This window comes from Trachypithecus francoisi, unplaced genomic scaffold (assembly GCF_009764315.1).
Source record: "Trachypithecus francoisi isolate TF-2019V2 unplaced genomic scaffold, Tfra_2.0 Lachesis_group0, whole genome shotgun sequence".
NCBI lineage: Eukaryota > Metazoa > Chordata > Mammalia > Primates > Cercopithecidae > Trachypithecus > Trachypithecus francoisi.
The window spans coordinates 139,060,888-139,082,395 of record NW_022681453.1 but is presented as its reverse complement, the minus strand read 5'-3'; the positions used below and the strand labels follow the sequence as shown (position 1 = coordinate 139,082,395).

The following is a 21,508-nucleotide window of genomic DNA, read 5'->3' as shown; positions in this document are numbered from 1 at the left end:
GAATGCCATTGTTTCATTTTGCTAATTGCTTCTGTTTCTTTGTTCTTTGATTGTTGTAATTATTCTTATTTCCTTTTTCTTTGGGTCTATTTTGTATTCTTTTTCTAACTTTTTGGGGTAAATATTTAGCTTGTTAATTTTTCATATTTCTTTTCTAATTTATGCATTTCAGATTATGTTTAATTACTGCTTTAGCATCATCCCACAAGTTTTGGTATATATAATTTTAATCTTTTAGTTAAAATATTTTATATTCTTCTTTATTGACTCATGGGTTATTAATATATATGTATTTAAATGTCATATGGATACATTATATTTATCTTTGTATACTGATTTCTAGTTTAACTGCTTTGAAGTTAGAGAATGTAGTCTGGGTGACTTTGATATGTTGAAATTCATCAAGTCTTGGTTTATAGCCCATTATGAGGTTTTTTTTTTATAGATACTCTGTATGTTTGAAAAAAATACATATTTTGCAGCTGTTCTGTGCAGTATTCAATATATGATCATCAAGTAATTTTATTAGTTATTCAAATCTTATCCTTGGCTGGGTGTGGTGGCTTACACCTATAATCCCAGTATTTTGGGAGGCTGAGGCGGGCAGATCACTTGAGGTCAGGAGGTCAAGACCATCCTGGCCAACATGGTGAAACCCCATCTCTCCTGAAAATACAAAAATTAGCTGGGCATGGTGGTGCATGCCTATAGTCCCAGCTACTCGGGAGGCTGAGGCAGGAGAATCGCTTGAACCTGGGAGGTGGAGGTTCCAGTGAGCCGAGATCGCGCCACTGCACTCCAGGCTGGTGACAAAGTGAGAATCTGTCTCAAAAAAAAAAAAACAAAAAAAAAACTTACTAAATTTGGCCTGCTTTTTCTATAAATTACTGAAAGAGATGTGTATAAATCTCCTATAACTATTATGAATTTATTTCTTCTGGTAGTTCTGACAATTTTTGTTTTATGTGTTTTGAGGCCATGTTATTAGGTGTATGCAAATTTCAATTTATGTCATCTTATGAAGTCAGCCTTGTATCATTGTGAAGTGGCCCTCTTTATACCTAGGAATGTTTTTTGCCTTACTCTTTGTCCCATTCTAACATAATCATGCAAACTTTCTTTTCATTAATATTTGCCTTCTATTTTTTTTTGTTCTTTTCCTTCAAACATCTATTTTTATGTTTTAGAGCTATGTAATATAAACATCATATAATATTTTTAAATTAATTTGTCCAGGCCAGGCGTGGTGACTCATGCCTGTAATCCCACCACTTTGGGAGGCCAAGGCAGGCAGATCACATGAGGCTGGGAGTTCAAGACCAGCCTGGCCAACGTAGTGAAACCCCGTTTCTACTAAAAATGCAAAAATTGGCTGGATGTGGTGGCATGTACCTGTACTCCCAGCTAGTCTGCAGACTGAGGCAGGAGGATCACTTGAATCTGGGAGGCGGAGGTTTCAGTGAGATGAGATCACGCCATTGCACTCCAGCCTGGGCGACAGAGCGAGACTGGGTCTCAAAATAAATAAATAAATATTTAAAAAATTAAAAAATTAATTTGGCCAATTTTTTACTTCTAACTACAGCATGTACTCCATTTACACACTGTAATTGTTGGTCTGTTTGGATTCATTCTACTATATTCTTTCAAACTGTCATACATCATTTTCTTCTTACCTACTTCTGCTCTCTTGTTTTATTGACATTTTATTTTTCATTTTGTTCTTTCCCTATATAAGGTTGGTATTTATATATTCTCCTCCTATTCTTTTACTGGTTACTCTAAAATTTACATCATACATATTAATGTATTAAAAGCTAAACTTAAAAATAAACTTTCTTTTCTATTAGTAATATACAGACCTTAGCTACTTAACTCCACTTAGTCCCCTCATGATACATATATTGTTGTTGTCTGGGATTTTCAAGTCTGTCTTGTTTTGTTTCTCTCTTTTAAATATCCACCAGACTTTATCATCACTACTTTAATATAGTTAATGTTCATTTACCTTTATCACGTATTTACTACTTTTTTATGCTTCTTTTCTTCTTAGTTTTCACTTCTGTCTTCACTTATTTCTGACTGAAGTACACCCTTTATAGTTTCCTTTAGCTTACGTGTGCTGGTGGCAAACTATCTGATAAAGTCATTCTTCCTTGAGTGATATTTTGCTGAGTATTAAATTTCAGTTTGGTAATTGTTTTTGGTATTATTTTTCAGCACTGCACAGATATTATTTCATTATCTTACGTTCTGAATTGTTGCTATTGATAGGTTGGTGATTAATCTCAAGTTTTTCCTCGGAAGGAAATCTCTCTTTTTGTTCCTTCGGCCCTTCTAAAACGTTTTTGGGGGAGGTGGTGTAGATTTGGTTTTCTGTAGATTCACTATGATGTAACTAAATATACATTTCTTTATTTACTTATTCTTTTGAGGATTCTCTGTGCTTCTTGAATCTGTGGATTTCCTTTTTCATCAGTCTGGAAAACTTTCTGCCATTACCTCTGCTTATTCTCTCTCTCATTCTATCTCTTTCAGCAATTCAGATCACATACTCATTAAACTTTCTCACTGTACTTTCTAATTCTTACTTTTTGTGTATTCCAGCTTTTTCTTTTTTAGAGTTAATATTCTGAATAATTTTATTTCTTTTTTTTCCTGTCTTCTACTATGCCCCTTCTGCTGCCACATATAGCAGCTGAGTTTCTAATTTTGGTTATTTTTCATTTGTAGACGTCTATCATTGCTAGAAATTCTGCTTGTCTTTTTTTTTTTTTTTCAAATCTGTATTGCTTTTTATAATTTCCTGTTCCCTGTATTTTCTAGTGTGTGACTTATTTATTCATGTTTGTTATTCAGTCTTTCATATCAGAAGACTATAAAAGTCATCTTTTGTCTGTGGTGTCTGTTATATCTTGTTCATGCCCAAATCTTCCTGTTTTCTTGGAGGCCTGAGTATTGTTTATCCTTGTTGGTCATTGTTCCTGAAATCCATTAGAGGGCATTCCCTGAAATCAAGTATGGATGTTCCTTCCTCCATAATATGTTTCCTTCTGCCAGGCACCTAAGGTCTCTGCCAGTTGGGACAGTACCTCAGATCAGCATCATTTGTGCCCAGTGTGCAAATCCCTGACAATTTAGGTCTGAGATCATAACTTCCCAGGGCAGCCTCCTCAGTTTTCAGGAGTGTGAATGTGTGTGGAGGGGTTGGTGAATGAATCCAGTTTTTCCTTACTTTGAGAGTATAATCTCCTCTCTGCAGGTGTCCGTTTCTGTGTAAGGTGACTCATAAAACTCGGTATGCTAGGAGGATCTGAGTGCAGGGGTCCCACTGATACCTGTGTTTGTGTTGTTGCTGAGTGCCTCCTGGGCAGTCAGCTCCATGCTCTCATGGTCTCAACTCTCTGCCTCAGGTTTTCATTCAGAAACTAGTCTGAAAGCTCCCCCTGTTTTCAGAGCTTAGGGTTTAGGGTCTATATTTTATCTGGCAGTTTTCATTGTTTTCTGTAAGAATGTTAATCCACGTAACAGTACCCACCATAACTAGGAACCTGTTTGTCATGGTCATTGTCATAGTAATGAATTCCAAGTCATCAAATAAGATATGACTTGCTGAGATGTTGCTTATTAATTCTTTTGCCTAATGAGCAGTAACTTTATGGCTAATTTGTTAAGATCCTGTATTTTATAAATATCTATTTTGCATTTAAATAGAAATTAGTTTATTTTCTAATCATGAAACGCAAGCATACTAATTATTGTAACTACAGCATCTATTATGATAGAAGAGGTATTATTGCAACTTACTGGCTTCATAAAAATATTTTTTAATGCTATAACTCATGAGAAATTTTCTAATTACCTCTTTTTGAGCATGACTAGGATACATGAAGATGAAGATCTAACACCCCAGGGAACATACTGTTGTTTGAAATGTTAGCACACATGTTGTTCAAGGCTGCTGATCAATACTATATTGTATGGAAGTGGCTAAATGCATTTGATTCTTGCTGAGCACAAGCACTTAATTCAGATTTTTCCCAGAGTTTTAGACCATTTAGCTCCTCAGAGTTGAAATCATCAATCTGGCCTATAGGACAGTGAGAAAGCCACATGATTTGTTTTGTACAGTGAATTTGTTCCCCACTCATGGTGGTTTTGGAAAATATGATTAATAGCAAAGGGAAAATAAAGATGACTTCTTTATTAGAAAGTTCTGGCTGCAATATACATAATTTGATTAAAATGTATTTCTATTTAACTTTAGAAAGTAAGCTAAGCCTTAATACTTTTTAATGAAAAACCTATCCTTTTGTAAATTTTTCAGAGAAAGGCTGGCAGCTAATAAATAATGAATAATCTAGCTTTAAACCAGTTATTTGAGTTAATACTTAGTGTTGGTGGTGATGTAGAGCACATGGAACCCAGAAACACTATACTCGGTGAGAGTGTACGTTGGTACAACTACTCTGAAAAACTGTTGGGCAGTAGCTACTAAAGCTGAACATATGCATATACTGTGACTCAGCAATTTTACTTCTAAATATATATTCAATACAAATGAGCTAAGAATGCTTATAGCTCCAAACTGGAAACCATCCAAATTCCCATCAACAGTCTGTGGATGAGTACATTATGGTATAGTCAAATGATGAAATGCTCTTCCACAGAGAAAACAAATGACCTTCAGTTACACTTAATGACATGGATAAATCTTACAAATTTAATGTTGAGCTAAAGTTAACAAATACAAACTACCATGATTCCACTAGCAAAAAAATTAAGAATAGACAAAACTATTCCAAGTCATGATAGTGATGACCCTTGGGTGGTGACTGGTAGGTGACAAAGGGGGCTTCATAAGGTCCTGTTCCTTCATCTAGGTGCTACTTACATGAGTATGTTCATGTTGTGAAAATTATCTGAATTGTATACTTAGGATAAGTACATCTTTATGTATATGTCTTATTTGTGAATTAAAAATTTACATAAATATGAAAAAAGGTTTAGAACTTGGTAAAGGTAAGCCTATATACAGGTTGATTATCCCTTATCTGAAACACTTGGGACCAGAAGTACTTTAGATTTTGGATGTTTTGGGGATTTTCAAATATTTGCATTTTTGGGATATTTGCATTATCCTTATTGGTTGAACATCCCTAATCTGAAAATCTGAAATACTCTAATGAGCATTGCCTCTGAGTGTCATGTTGGTGCTCAAAAAGTTTCAAGCTGGGCATGGTGGTGAGCTCCTGTAGTCGCAGCTACTTGGGAGGCTGAGGTGGGAGAATAACTTGAGCCTAGGAGTTCAAGGCCAGCTTGGGTAATGTAGCCATAACCCCATTTCTAAAAAAGAGAAAAAAATGTTTCAAATTTTAGAGCATTTCAGATTTTAGATTTTTGGATTAGGAATGCTCAACTTGTATATACAGTCATGCCTTGCTTAAAAATGGAGATGCAGTCTGAAAAATGCCTTATTTGGTGATTTTTTTTGTTGTGCAAACATCATAGAATGTACTTACACCAACCTGAGTGGTGTAGCCCATTACACACCTAGACTACAAACCTGTACAGCATGTTACTGCACTGAATATTGTAGGTGATTGTAACAAATGGTAAGTATACCAGGAAAAGGTGTGGTGAAAATACCGTATAAAGACAAATGTTACACCTTTATAGGATGCTTGCTATGAATGGAGCTTGCAGGACTGGAGTTGTTTTGGGTGAGTCATTAGTGAGTGGTGAGTGAATCTGAAGGCCTAGGACATTACTATACACTACTGCAGACATTATCAACACTGTTCACTTAAGCTACACTAAATTAATTAAAAAATATTTTTTGGTTGGGCACAGAGGCTCACACCTTCACCTGTAATCTTAGCACTTTGGGAGACTGAGGCAGGCAAACCACTTGAGGCCAGGAGTTCAAAGACCAACCTGGGCAGCATAGTGAGACTATATACCTACAAAAAATTTAAAAAACAATTAACTGGGCATAGTGGTGCATGCCTGTAGAAAAAAAATGTATTTTTCTTTCTTCAGTATCAAATTCTCTGTATCTTACTATCACATTTTTACTTTATAAACTTCTAAAAACTTTTTGACTCTTTTGTAATAACATTGATTTTAAAACACACATTGTTCTGTTGTACAGAAATATTTGATAAGCTTTTTTCTATTTTTGAAATTTTTAGTTAAATTTTTTTTCCTTTCTAAACTTTTTTATTAAAAATGAAGACAAAAACACACACAATTAGTCTAGGATTACACAAGATCAGGATCGTCAAGACGTTGTCAGTAAGCAATAGGAATTTTTCAGCTCCATTATAATCTTATGGGACCGTCATCATACATGTGCTCTGTTGCTGACCAAAGTGTCATTATGCCATGCATGACTGTGTATATATATTTAAAGTTAACTGATGTGAATAAGCATCTCTACCTATCTTTTATTGGTGTGGATTCATATTCTGTATTAGTTTTCTATTGCTGCTGTAACAAATCACCACAAATTTACTAGTTTAAAACAACACAAATTTGTTATCTTACAGTTCTGGAGAGTCAGAAGCTTGAAATGAATTTTAGGACTAAAATGAAGGTGTCAGCATGGCTGTGTTCCTTCCAGAGACTCTAAGGGAAGGGTCTGCTTCCTTGACTTTTCCAACTTCTCGAGGCCACCTGGATTCTTAGGCTTGTGGCCCCTTCTTCCATCTTCAAAGCCATCAGAGCAACATCTTCAAATCTCTCTCTAACCTCTGCTTTTATTGTTACATCTTCTCTGACTCTGACCATCCTGTCACCCTTTAAGGACCCTTATTGTTATATTGGACCCGCCTGAATAATCCAAGATACTGTCTCCTCTCAGGGTCCTTAACCTCATCTGCAAGTTCCCTTTTGCTATGTAAATAACAAATTTGAAGGTTCTGGAAATCAGGACATGGCCGTCTTTGGGGAGGCATCATTCAGTCTACCACAGATTCCTATTTTTATCAATGACTTCATTACTATATTATTTTGGTCCTGATATTTTCCAGATTTGGCTAGTGCAAGCCCTTTCAAGTTGACTTCTTTCAAGTGTCTTTGTGACATAGCCTATTCTTTTTTGAATGCTGCCTTATTTTATGTTACAACAAAATATTTTTTCCTTAGTTTGTTACTACTCTTCCCTGGCTATGAAATCAGTCATTTCTCTGAGGAGCGTTGGTTTTCTTTACTGGGAAATGGCATTAGAGACCAAGATGGGGCACTAAGTGTGCTCTTCTCTTCTGGGACATCTTAGCTTCTAGCCCTTCCAAGAAGCAGTTAGGAAATACATGCATGTATATGCATTGTGATGGTCTGAATGTGTCCTCAAACTTCATATATTGAAACTTAATCCCCAGTGTCATAGTATTAAGAGGTGGGGCCTTCAGAAGATGATTAGATCATGAGGGGTCCCCTCTCATGAATGGAATTTGTGTCCTTTAAAAGAACTTGAGGGAGTTGTTTTGGCCTGTGTACTTCTTCTGCCATGTGAAGACACAGCTAAAGGATGCCATCTTGGAAGCAGACCTCACCAGACATTGAACCTGCTGGCACCATGATCTTGGACTTCCCAGCCTGCTAAACTGTGAGAAACACATTTCTATTATTAAATTACCCAGTCTAAGGCATTTGTTATGGCAGCCTGAGTAGACTAACACATATGCATATGAACACACATTCATACCGTATAGTCACAGATGGTTTGGCCCTCCATATTCACAGGTTCCACATCCTTGGATTCAATCAACAGCAGATAAAACATATTTGAAAAAAAATGAAAAGTGATAATACAACAATAAAAAATAATACAAATTTTAAAAATAGAGTATAACAACTATTCGCTGGCACTTACGTTGCATTAGATATTATAAGTCACCTAGAGATGATTGAAGGTATATGGGAGGTTGTGTGTAGTTTATATGCAAATACTAATGCCATTTTATATAAAGGACTTAAGGATTCCTGGATTTTGGTATAGGGAAAGGGATCCTGGAACCAATCTGTCTCAGATACTGAGGCCCAACTATACTCAGCATTCCTTATGTGAACCTAGACTTCTCATCCCCCAAGTTAGATTGTCTGCCCTATCTCCTCCTCCTTTTCTCTCTAGGCCCTGTTCAAAAGTAATTTCTGTGAGACTCCCTTCTACCCACCCAACAGAGTATGTCCCTCCCTGCTCTGAGGTCCATAGCTTTCTATACCTCCCTCCATAACAGCCCCTACGATGCTCCTACTCAATTACGTGTTGACACATTGGTCTCTCCCTGGAGCCAGTCCCCTGTGGATACTGAGGGACAGCTATACGTATTTACATACACGTGCCTATATGTACATACATACATATTTGAAATCATGAGTTCACAATGCTATCTTCGTATCCAGTCTCCTACACAGTTCTTTCTTGCCTTTGCCCATTCTATATTTGTGTATCTCTTTGTAGAAGTTTTGGCTTCAGCATCATCAGCACATTTTCTTGTTTGCTTAGTCCTGTAATACATTTAAAATTGTTATGGAATTGCTTCACTGAAACCAATACCAAAACAAACCAAATGAGGTCACAATTTGTTTGCTGAATTCCTTGCCTTCCCAACCTTTTCTCATCTCCAAGCAACACTGGGAGTATATAGTGAATACTGTGTTCATAAGGTACTTGGATTAGCTCCCTTCCCCACTTTTGGTGTGGTTATAATATTCGTTTGAAGTACTGTTGATTTGTCTCCGTTCGCTTTCAATTTTAGGTTTTCTTTTTCTCCTTCCTCTTTTGTTGCTTTTAATTTTTAAAATATGTAGAACATGGATGTGCTTCCAAAAAAGTCAAAACTATGGAAAAAGATATATTCAGAGCAGTGCCACTCCCTTCCCTGAAATATATATCCCTTCTACTCCATTGCCATTCCATCATACTCTCCTTACCCTTGTAAACAACTTCATTGTTTTCTGATTTGTCCTTTTAATATTTCTTTCTGTAAAGAGAGTATATGTTTTCTTATTTTTCCTTCTTATACCGTAAGTAACATACTATGTACGTTCTTTTGCATTTTGCCTTTTCCTTTAATAATGAGTGTTAGAAATTACTCCATATCAGTTCTTAGAGATTTTTCTCACTCTTTATTAAAACAAGTTTAGTATTCCACCAATGTTTGGCCCACTAGGTAGTTGCTTAATATTTGTAATTATAAGCAATAAATAATCTTGTTCATATTTAGTTTCCTATTGTTGTAGGTGTATCTTCGGGGTAAATTGTGATTTACCAGTTTAATCACTAGAAAGGTGATTTTGGGATCAAAGAGTAAATACACTTGTGCTTTTGTTAGATACTGCCAGAATCCCTTATGTAGGCTTTTACCATTTTTCTTACTAGCAATGTATGAGAATGCCTGTTTCGACACAGTCTTCCCAATAGTGTGTTACCAACCTAACATAACCGTGGGAATTCCTTAACATTTTCATAGCTATTTAATATTGGAAAGAAGATTTAAACAAAGTATCATCTTGGGCAACAATAACTTTAAGAACAAGTAAAATAAGGTTTAGTGATGCAAGTGTTATTTATGAATTTCAAATGCGTTTACTATTGTTTAGCATGTACTATTGTCCCAGAGCTGTCTTAGCATTCCTAAGTCATAGACATTCATTTCATTTGGGACATGTCATTGAGAATCATTAACATGCAGAGAAACTGATATACAGAGAAGCTAATGTGCACATATATTCACACATTTTTAAAAAAATGAGTGGGGGTCCTAGTTTGAGCAAAGAAATAAAAGTCACCAGACTTGGGAATTTCCATTTTCAAAAAGTTCAGTAGGTCTTTGCTTTCAGAACACGTTGTCAAATGAACTTTAGCACAAGTGAATGTCTTTAAGAAATCAATATTACTAGTATTAATTATTAAAATTCCTTGGATTATTCCATATAAGTGTATTGTCCCTATGCTAAAACAAATAATGAGTGATGGAATTTTATAATAGAGATCACTGGTACAGAGGAGCTTGATTAGGGTGCAATGGCATTTATTTTAATACCATTAAATATATATTACAGATGTCATTAAATATGCAGCATATAGTAGTATATATAAATATGTATATGTATAAATTCTGTGGAAGATTCTGGAAGGGCAGAACATTGGTGAGCATATTATCGAGCTCCACAGCAGCAAAAAGGTACTCATTGTCTATTGTCTCAGTGATTCAGTCTCTTTTTAATAAGGTGACCCCGTACCAGTGAGCAAAGCCATGCCCATTCAAAGGTTTAGAACATGTTTGCTGTCATATACTGTGTCAGATTTTGTTGTCATGGTTTTCTCACTATGAATTAGAAGTGACTTGATAATGATAATTTTTAGGGCTTTGTCCTTTTTTTGTTGTTGTTCTTTATTGTCTTGCTGCATTGTTGCTGTTTGGTGTCACGTTGTCGTTAAAGTGAACAATTTTAATTTGACTTCTCAAAATGCAGATTGCACTTCATCATGTATCAGACTACACTCTCCAAACATCCTGTATGTAACATGATTAATCAATAAGTGTAGTATTAACTCATTCTTTGTGTTGGTGTGTTATCGGGTTTGAAATTTCTCAGGTCCTAAGACAATTTAGCCACTACTTTAGTTAAAAATCAATGGATGTTAACGGAAATGAATAAATAGATAATACTGTTTAAAAGGATATTTGGAAGAGAGAATTTCCCATCTTTGGGGGAGGTATTGTTAGTAGTGGCAAATCTGTATGGGTCTGCAACAGTTTCAGTTCTTGCCTCCTCAGAAGAAGGAATTTGACTCATGGGCATAGGCAGACTCAAGGCAAGTTTTAGAGCAGGAGTGAAAGTTTATTTAAAAGTTTTATAGCAGGAACAAAAGGAAGTAAAGTATACTTGGAAGAGGGCCAAGTGGGCAACTTGAGAGATTCAAGTTTGTGGTTTGACCTTGGACTTGGGGTTTTATACGTTGGCATGCTTCCAGGGTCTGCATCTCTTCTCCCCTGATGCTTCCCTTGGGGTGGGTTGTCCACATGTGCAGTGGCCTCCAGAACTTGGGAGGGGCCACATGTGCGCTGTGTTTACTGGAGTTGTACACATGCTCACTTGAGGCAGTTCTTCCCTTACCACTAGAATGTTCCCAGAAGGTCATATACCAGTTAAACTCTGCCATTTTGCCTCTTAGTGCACATGCTTGAGCCCAGTCACCTAACTCCTTAGATCTTACCAGGAAGCTTCTGATCACCAGTTTCAGGTGTTTCTATCTAGGGAGACTGCCTTTCCCTAGCACTGACTGTGACCAGTAATTTTAGACAATTAACAACCGCCTATCACCTGATGTTGCCTGATGTTCCTGGTTGGGGTCAGGGGCCCTCTCTTGCCCTGCTCATGTCTGCCTGCCTACCTGCTGCAACGTTATGAGCTTGGATTATGAGGGAAGAACCTCCCTTTTGCATATAGGTGCTCTGTCCTGGAAAGGTGGTCTGGTTGAAGACAGAAAAGCTGTTACCTGGAAACATATGCCTGGCGTTTCTATAGCTATGAGGCCATGGATGGTCTGTATTGAGTTTCTGTTTCTTTTGTAGGCAAGATTGGGGAGTGGCCTAGAACCCTGGATGAAGAAAGGGGATAGGGGTAGCAGAATAGCTAAAATTTGTCTGCATAAGAAATAAAAATGTATTGGTTGGTAGGAGAGTTGACAAAAGAGGAAAGGAGGCAGAAACAACGAGGAGGGCTGCCTAGAAGCCAAAAAGTTAGGCAGCAGGACAGGAGCCCAGAGCTTGTGAAGGAAGAAGGCCTGTGAGAAAAGTTAAAGTTGCAAGTGATTGAAGATGATTAAAAACAGATAAACTTCAATTTTAAATTGTTGGCGTTGCTGCTATAAACCCTCCATTACTCCAGACTTTCAATAAATTCTGGTATACCTACCAAGAATTTGTGAGTCTTCTAAATGTAATTATTAAAAAGGGCTATGTTCTATGACTTACACTGGTGGGTAGAAATCAACAAAGATCAACCAAATGCTATAGCAAAGAAGTTGGCCGACATCGCTAGCATTTGGCAGAGACTTAAAGGCAAGGAAGGGAGTGGGAGAGGGAAGACTTCAGGTGTGCCCTGATTGGAGGCTATTGGCAGGGGAAACTGGAAGTGGGCTCATTAGAAGCAGGACATCCTATGTGGTTGGTTCGGGGAACATTTTTGGCTTTCTCTAGTCGGCCCTAAGTTGGAAGAGTACAAAAAATACTGAAGATGACAGTCATTGACTAAATCCTAACCATCCCAGTCTAATTATTACCGAGGTTGTGGTTTTGGCTTCCCTACTGGTACCTGTAGAGGTTGTGGGTTAGAGTTTTATTGTCATATATTGTCATATATAGTCTGGCTCCCACCAGTATATTCAGTCTCCCAGAAGCAAATAGCAGGCAGGAGAAGGTAAAAAGCAGATAAGTGAGGTAGAAACTCAGAGTTGGCAGTGAATCATGGGAAAGTAAATAAGCCTCTGCAAATTCCCAGAAATCTTGGAAAGGACACTAAATTGCTTAATAGTATGCAAGGCTGACGGTTTTATTTGAAACTCAAAGTTTACGGTGACCTCAGCTGATAACTAGGATACAAAAGCAAATTAGGTTTTGTTTTGTTCTAAAGAAATTGACGTTCTGTACCATAAACAAATACTTTTGTAAGTTCAAATCTTTTAAAAAATACCTTCTTTATACTGAAAAATAGTATGAATAGAGTTATAGCAGTGATGTAAAAAGTGGCCCCAAGAAAACTTTTTAGCTATTTGGTTTGCTCATATATTCTTAGTAAGGGCCTTAGATAAACCATCTATTTGTTTGTTTGTTTGTTTATTCATTTTTTAGGGATGGGGTTCCACTATGTTGCTCAGGCTGTTCTCAAACTCCTGGGCTCAAGCGATTCTCCCACCTCGGCCTCCTAAGTAGCTAAGACTACAGGTGTGAGCCACCATGCTTGGCTATACCATCTTTGAGAGTGAGCCAGATTCAGGTCCTACTCTGAATGACTCTCTCATATAGAGAGTTCCCATATATGTCTGTTTCTAGACTCTCTATTCTGTTCCATTGATCATATCTAGCCCTGTGCTTATAGCATGTTATTTCCATCATAGTAAATGTGGAAACTTGTTAGAGTTAGGCATCCTTTTCCCAAGCGTTCTTGGAAGTTTTCTTTTATTCTTTTTGTTGTTGTTAAGATGGAATCTTGCTCTGTCGCCCAGTCTGGAGTGCAGTGGCACAATCTCAGCTCATTGCAACCTCCGCCTCCCAGGTTCAAGTGATTCTTGCCCCTCAGACTCCCGAGTAGCTGGGATTACGGGCACCTGCCACCATGCCTGGCTAAGTTTTGCATTTTCAGTAGAGATAAGGTTTCATCATGTTATCCAGGCTGATCTCGAACTCCCGACCTCAAGTGATTTGCCCAACTCAGCTCCCCAAGTGGCTTCCAGGCATGAGCTACTGCACCTAGCCAGTTTTCTGTTCTTCTTGATCTGCTTTCCATGTATATTACAGAGTCAATATGAGGAGTTCCTGAAAACCTTGTTAGGTTTTTTTGTGTGTGTTGGAATTATAGATTAATTTTCAGAGAATTGGCCTCTCTGAGTCTTCTTATTAAAAACTGTGTTTTGCCTTCATTTATTCACTTCTCTAACGTTCTTGCTTTCTTTTTTTTTTTTTGAGATGGATTCTCGCTCTGTGGCCCGGGCTGGAGTGCAGTGGCCAGATCTCAGCTCACTGCAAACTCCGCCTCCGGGGTTCACGCCATTCTCCTGCCTCAGCCTCCAGAGTAGCTGGGACTACAGGCGCCTGCCACCTCGCCCGGCTAGTTTTTTGTATTTTTTAGTAGAGACGGGGGGTTTCACCATGTTAGCCAGGATGGTCTCGATCTCCTGACCTCGTGATCCGCCCGCCTCGGCCTCCCAAAGTGCTGGGATTACAGGCTTGAGCCACCGCGCCCGGCCATTCTTGCTTTCTTTATGTAGATGTGCGTTCCTGACCTATAATTTTCCTTCACTCTGAAGAATTTCTTTAAATATTTCTTACAAGGCAAGTCTGCTGATGAAAAATTTCTTCAATTTTTGTCTGTGAGAAAGTCTTCATTTCTCCTTCAATTTTGAGGGCTAATTTCATTGTATACAGAATTGTAGATTGGTGGCTTTTTTCTCTTAGCACTTTGAAAATTTCATTCCAGCCTGATGTGTCAGGTGAACTGAACTTAGGTAAATGGACCTTTAGTGTGAAGTTTTATGTTTATAAAAGGCCAGGAGGTAGGCTGTGTTGGTTGTTTGTGGTAGTTGTAGGTTTCAGAGACTAAAATTTCCTCTAGTAACCGAGTTGTTTTCTCTCCTGTTGTCTTTGGGTTTCCCTAAGAACTCTGTCTTAAATACCACCTGTGTCAGTTGTAAGTCTGTGTTACTATACTGAAGCCGTGTTGATGTTGTGGTAAGGTGCTGGGGGAAGGGATGTATTGTATCGTTCTGTGATTAGGTCTTACTCTTAGTGAGCCTGAGTACCTAGGCTGTGACCTTCACAAGTGCTTTTCAGCACCCCCAACCTCCCACTGTAGGTGAGACAAGAAGGCTAGAGGGGCCTGGAGTTGGGCATTTCCCTTGCCCTGGGGAGTTAAGTTCTGCTAAAAACCCATTAAGTTAGGCTGTTGTAAAATAGCTTCCCTGAGTCCAGACTTTTGTTAAACAATGCTCTGGGCATATTTCAAAATAGTTAAATTTCTCCTTCCCCTCCTGAAGCACCAGGAGATTTTTTTCCAAGTTCACCCTGAAAAGTGGTGTTGGTGGGGAGCTCCTGACGGTAACACTTGCAGAAGCATGGGGCTCTCCTAAGGCTGGGCCTCTGGGAGTTTTTAATCTCTCATACTAGTCCATGCTCAATCTCCAACAGTTTCAGTCAATCACCCTTTATGTTGTTGTAATTGCTGTCTCCAGTGGCGGTTCCTGCTCCTGGTAAGCTGTGATTTTCTGAATTTGCTTGTCGCTCCAGTTTTGAGGATGTTGGTTTCCCTATGACTTCAATTCTTTGACCTATCTAAGAAAAGTTGTAGATTTTTAGTTTGTTTAGCTTTTTCTTTGTTGTATGGTTGGTTGTGATGATTTCCAAACTCTTTCCATGTTGGTCTAGAACCCAGAAGTCCATTAACGACTATAGTACCTGTAAATATATTCATATGCGTATACACACATACATTTATATCCATATATATATATTCTTGCTAAGATCACAATATTCCTGTTGTAAATGGAATTTTTTTGAATTATGTTATTCAGTTGGTTGTTGTAGGTACATATAAATGTTACTGACCATGGTCCTTGGGCTCTCAGTGCAATAGAAATTGACATGAGGCCAAAAGAGTTTTTCCATACAAGGCTTCATTGGAGCTTGTGCCTGGGCATAAAGGAAGCATCATGAGAGAGAATTCCCAGACAAACTCTTTGAAGAGCTGGTTGGAAATTTTTATTAGGCAAGACATAAGAATTAATAAATAGGGTAGGATATGCAGTCTGGGCTGGGCAAAGAACGTAAAGCGTAGGGTATACAGGTCAGCACAACTGCTTATGATGTTTATCTTGAGAAATGGGCCACCTGGTGGTCTGGCCAATGACAAAAGGCTGTCATTCCTTCCTGAGGTGGAACACTCTACAACTTTGGATCTCCTAAGGCCAGTTCTTGGAATTCCTTAAGTAAAAGGCATGGTTAAACATTATGGGAGCATAGAAGAACAACAGAGTATGACTAAAGCCTTGGGATTAGTGGGTAAGACATCAGTGAGGTAGTGGTGTGGGTTCTGTGATCAGTGGGAATGTATTAAAGAATGCTTTGGTGAGGGTGAGCTGAAGCCAAGCCCCATTCCTGCTGTCTCATTCCCTGCTGAGAAATTTCACCTTCTTTATGCTTAAGGAGAAAGGGCCGAAGATCTCATCTTCAGAAACTACTTCCTGCTGAACAAGTTATTGTCCTTGCCTAACCTTTTAGGGCAAGCAGTTTTTATAAGATTTAGAATCACCTCAAAGGTAGCTCAGAGAAAGGAAAATTCAAGACAGGAAGTCAGAAGTTGTTCATGGAGGAGAAAATAATAAATGACAAAGGTCACACAAATATAAAACCAGAAAGGACTCATTCCCTATGCCAGGTATTGAACCCAGGCAGCCATTGTGAAAAGGCACAGCCTTAGCCACTGAGCTACAGCATGAGGCAGTGGTCTTCCCAGAAGGAAACTCGAGTAGCCATTTTCAAGCTTGCAAGGAATTTCACCTGCTCAAGATAATATGTAAGGCTAGCCATGACATTCTTATGCATCCTTCTTTTTAATTTAAACCTTTTAAAAATTGTTGAGAATAAGAAAAGTGCTTTTCCTTTAATGATGTACTTAGGTTCAGTAGCGACTCAATCCAAAAACCCTTTAAAACTCAGATGGTAATTTTTCAGGTTTTTATAATATAAGCAAGTGGTATTTCTAGAGAGGGGGTAGAGGAGGCATCTCCATGGTCTCCAAGAATTTACTGTCTGAAATAGATTTAAGATAGCAAAAGATGACAAAAGCCCCTTGGGGTGGGACCTTTTAAGGCAACTCATCTCCAAGGGCTTTTGACACATTTGGGACAAAGAATGTGTGCTTGTGTCTCAGACTCCACGTTCTTTCAGACCAGCTACCTGACATGAGCCTCGGAATTCCCACCTTCTGGATGCTAGATAGCAAGAAAGGGAACCCCCCACGGTCATAAGGTCAAGCTCCCAAAGACAGAAAATAAAATGAAAGGGAAACCTCATCCAGTTTTTGTTTCAAGGACCTGCAGCAATGTTGGTAACTGATGAGTCTGCCAAACAACAGGCTTATAGGGGTCATAGGCCTTGAGACAAACAATTGTCTTTACCGTTTCACTCAACTGGTTTGCACAGAGAAGCAGGCCAGAAGCCTGGCTGGTAAGAAATCCTTAACCTTTTGCTGGCATGCCAGGTTTCTGGGTTCCCTTTCTGTGTAGCTTCTGGAAGAGCAAAGCAGCTTTTGTTGACTGCTCACTGCAGCATAGCTGTGGGGGCCAAGCTGCATGACAAGAGAAAGTCATCTTTTGTCCATTTTATGGAGGAACCGAAGGAAAGCCTCTTATCTTTGCAAGATGCCACGTAACAGTCTGCCAGGGGGAATCAGATGTCAAATGAAACACACAAGAAGGAAAAATGGATCAGGACGAGAGTGACACAAACTCAGGACCCATGTGCTGTCAGTCCTCTCTTCACAAAGATAACACCCAGGGTTTGTTGCAGGCTTGGATAGACAGACGACAAAGTCCACAGCCTTCCCTTTCCCACAAGGCGTGGCAAAGGGAGGGAATGTACTTAAAGAAAATTACAGAGCCCAGTGCCAGACAGTTTCCTACCAGCTGAACTGAATGACCGTTTTGGCCTGTGCTGCATGGGTGTCTATTGAGGTTGAAGCAGTACCACACGGGTGTCTATTTAGGCTGAAACAATGAAGTTAATGAAAAGTGAAGGAAGGGAAGGAGAAAGGAAGAAGAAAGAAAAAGAAAGACACAACAAATAGAAGACCAGGAGGGAAGGGAAAGCATTGTCCGGGGTGGGTTGTGAGGAATCTCAGGGAGGCTGGAGGAAGAACTCACCAGTCATAGCAGCGCTGAATCAAAACTTCAGGTGACTTCCTGTCAGCCACGAAGGGGTCACATCCCGCTGTCCTGCTGGCTCACAAGCCTCCCTCCACAGAGGAGAAAAAAGCTCCCTATGTCTGGTCATCCCTGATAAGCCCTGAATGAATATGTTACTGACCATGAGTTCTTGGGCTCTTAATGCAATAGGACATGAGGCCGACAGAGTTCTCCCGGACACGGCTTCATTGGAGCTTATGTCCAGCGATGAGGGAAGCAGCATGGAGAGGGGGAGAGAGAGAGAGACAGAGAGACAGAGAGATAGAGAGACAGAGAGAGAGAGAGAGAGACAGAGACAGAGAGAAAGAGAATTCCCTGACTGACTCTCTGAAAAGAGCTGGTTGGGATTTTGTATTAGGCAAAGCATGGAAATTGATACGAGGGGTAGGGTATGCATGCTGGACTGGGCAAAGCACATGATGGGTAGGGTGTGCAGGGCAGCGTATGTGGTTACAATGGTCATCTTGAGTAATGGGCCACCTGACAGTCTGTCCAGGAGCATCAAGGCTGCCATTCCTTCCTGAGGTGGGACACTCCATAACCTTGGTTTGATAGTTTGGATCTCCTAAGGCCAGTTCCTGGAATTCTTTAAGTAAAAGGCATGGTTAAACATTTTGAGAGCTCGGTGGAACAATATAGCATGACTAAAGCCTTGGGGTTAGCGGGTATGGCATCAGTGAGGTAGTGGTATGGGTTTTGTAATCACTGGGAATGTATGAAAGAATGCTCTAGTAGGGATGAGCTGGAGCCAAGCCTCATTCCTACTCTGTCTCATAAATACTGTTGATTTTTCTGTATTCATCTTCTGACAAGCTTGCCTTTTTGACTATTTAATTGTTTTTAAATTTCTTGAGTTGGGCACTTAGATCATTTGTTTCAGTGTTACTCCTCTCGTGATATATACTATTCAACCTTTAAGATAGCTGCTGATCATGTTGGTAGTATTGATAGCAGCATATATTTCTTTCCTTTGCATAGTTTTTTCTTTAGACATAACTATAAGTTTGGAGTTCTCAAAATACCTGTGCTTTGAGTGATGTAATGTGACATCACTTAGTGGAAGAGGGTGAACTAAACCCCTGGTTCTTAGGGTCCTTGTAAAAATATTGAGATATACTATCACATAGAAATTTCCTATGTCAAGTGGAGATAGAACATGTTAATGCTAGTGGGCCACCAATCACATATGGAGATTCTTGCCTCTGCAGGGCATTGTTTTGTTGGTATGGAGAGCAAGATGTCATTTGGCGGTGCACAGATTCTCCTGCTCTTTTATCAGTATAGAGAGAACAAATACACAAACAATGGGAATTTTGTTTGTTGTCACTAAAATAGTTCATCAAATGAAACAGTAGTTTTCATCATTAGACGAGCATAGGGATTCTTTCTTTTTTGGTATTTTGGAGGAAAATGCTTGTCTTTTGGGGTTAAGTTTTAAACCATATTGATTGTTCTCTGTCTGATACAACTGGGAACTCAAGAGGTGGTTTGTCTAGTGGATTTACATCTTTGGGGTCTATTCCTAAAAATAACCAAGACCAACTTGTCATAGTTATTTGATGTATTTGATAAAACATGGGGACTATGTGTCTCTTTTTTCCCCAACATTTTGATTGTTGTTTAGGTTAAACTTGAAGTAATGATCACCAGCTTATACATAACTAATCTGATGGTTTAATGCAAACCTGTGCCAACTAGATTTTGCATTATATTTTAAGTTCCTTTCATAGACCCTGAAGGTTTTGAGAAATTACTGTTTTAATTTTCATAATGTCATTTTGACTTGAGGACTCTTTTAGAGTTAAATGAGCTTGGTGGTTTATTAAATGTCATGGAGAGCTGAAATCCAGAATAAACTTAGCCGTTGTTTTTTTCACTCCTTTGATTAGGGATTCTGTCTGTGGAAAAAATATAGATAGTGGTTGATATCAGTTTTGTGTTCATAGAGATTTGAACTAAGTCTTTTACATGTTTCCTTTTAGGTTGTTGATTATATCCTGCCACCCTTGGTGTCCTTGGTTCAAAGCCAAAATGGTAAGTGTGATGACACCAACAAGAATTCCATCAGCTACACATTCTGTTTTCATTCTATCTCCATGGAGTCACATTCTTGGCATTTTTTTTCTTTCAAGTGGAGTGGAGACTCTTTAGCTTGCGGTTGCTCTCAGAAACCACATCTCTACTCGTGAACCAGGAGTTTGGGGATGGCAAGGAGAAGGCCAGTGTCGATTCTGACAGCAATCTTCTGGCTCTCATTCGAGATGTCTTACTTCCCCAGTAAGTATCATGCAATTGTATTCATGCAGGGAAGTGTAAGCTACCCAGGAAGCTTCTGTCAAACGAAGTTCAGTGATGGGGTTGGGGTCTTGATGTCCTTCTATTTATACACATATGCTTGTGTACTCATTGTAAAAAAAGTTTAGAGACAGATGCAGGAACTGTTAGACTGCAGAAGACCCAGAAGAATCTCAGTTCATCTTTGAAGACATCCATTTAAAGCTTAATCTGTTTTCTGCCAGAAGCATGATTTTGAAGTTATGCAGATTTAAAGGTGTTCATGGCCAAGGGGTGAGGGTTATGATTGAAGATCAATGTTACAAGACTACTGGAACATGAAATTGAGACTTCTGGCTCTACTCAGAAATAATAGAGGTAGAGGTAATGCCTTTCTCCAAATTCTTGGAATAGAACTTAGGTTTAGTTCTGAGCAGGACTTTCTCAGGGGTTGGGTGGAGGTGGCAGAACAGGTAATGAGTATTCATCAAGAGAAAGGGGTTTTGTATTCTTTTACTCCATTGCTCATAGAGCAAACACACAGCAGGATGACTACTGAGAGCACCTAATGCAAACATGTGAAACCCCAGAATCTCACCTTATAGTTGAGGGGACACTGTCAATTTTATCAAAGCTAGTTCCAAAAAGTATATGCCATATGTCAATATTAAAGAAGATTTTGTGAAATTAAACAAATGCTAGATTGTATATCATGCATTAATATGCCTGCCTGATCATGGCTTTCTTCAGGGCCTCGACCGCAGTCTGGGTCGGTGTGGCAGGTTTATAAGAATGACAGCCTAACTTAATGTTTCCCTCTACTGTTTCAACTTCTTGAGACCCGCTGTTCTCATTTAAAAAAAAGAAAAAAAGATCATAATAAACAAACCAGATGTAATTACATTCTGATTTTGGCCAATGTTAAGAGTTTGAACTCTCATATAATATTAGGTTCACATTAAAGAAAACCCAAATAACTGAAATTGCCAGTTGCTATAGATGAAGCACTCAACTACTCCAGTTGTTTGAGGAAGGTACCTCATAATAAGTGTTTGGGTGTTCTGTGTTGACCCTTCCACTGTCTGGGGGAGCCTGTCTTGATTGACTGGAGCTTGATCTGTAATGGCTTGATTTCTAGGCCAGCCTCTTGTTTCTTTTTTCCTTTTTACACTTCTGCAGTTGGTTTCAGGGACAGCTCTGATAATTAATATGTACTGTAAGAGTACTTTTGATGCCCAAAGTAAGACAATTATTTGAAACTTTGTCATGTGGAGTTTGCTCAGTGATAAAGTGTCAATAAGTAACTTTTCAGTTACGTTTGTTATATGTGAGTGTATGTCTGTGGTCTACACTTACGTGAATTCAATTAAAGATTATACCCTTCTTTAATGGGATTAATGTTTCTAGTATATTTTATGCTTCTAAAAGTATTCATATATAGTTATATGCATCTTTCTGACAAGAAAATGCCTTACATTTAGTTTTTGTACAAAATATGATATTTAAAGGATATGCCTTGAGAGCTGGGTTCAGTGGCTCGTGCCT

General features: G+C 38.7%; 1 protein-coding gene across 9 annotated transcripts in view; it reads left to right on the top strand.

Moving 5' to 3' along the window:
- The window catches only part of ULK4 (unc-51 like kinase 4), a 735,134-nt gene that overhangs the window by 256,645 nt on the left and 456,981 nt on the right, over positions 1 to 21,508 (top strand). For all 9 annotated transcript variants that reach the window (XR_004437258.1, XM_033212151.1, XM_033212152.1 and 6 more), the window contains 2 exons: positions 19,672 to 19,723; positions 19,822 to 19,966. Coding sequence is in view for 8 of the 9 variants with exons in the window: in XM_033212151.1 (XP_033068042.1) it covers positions 19,672 to 19,723; positions 19,822 to 19,966 (197 nt within the window). In the remaining variant the exon portion in view is untranslated. The remainder of the gene's footprint in view (positions 1 to 19,671; positions 19,724 to 19,821; positions 19,967 to 21,508) is intronic.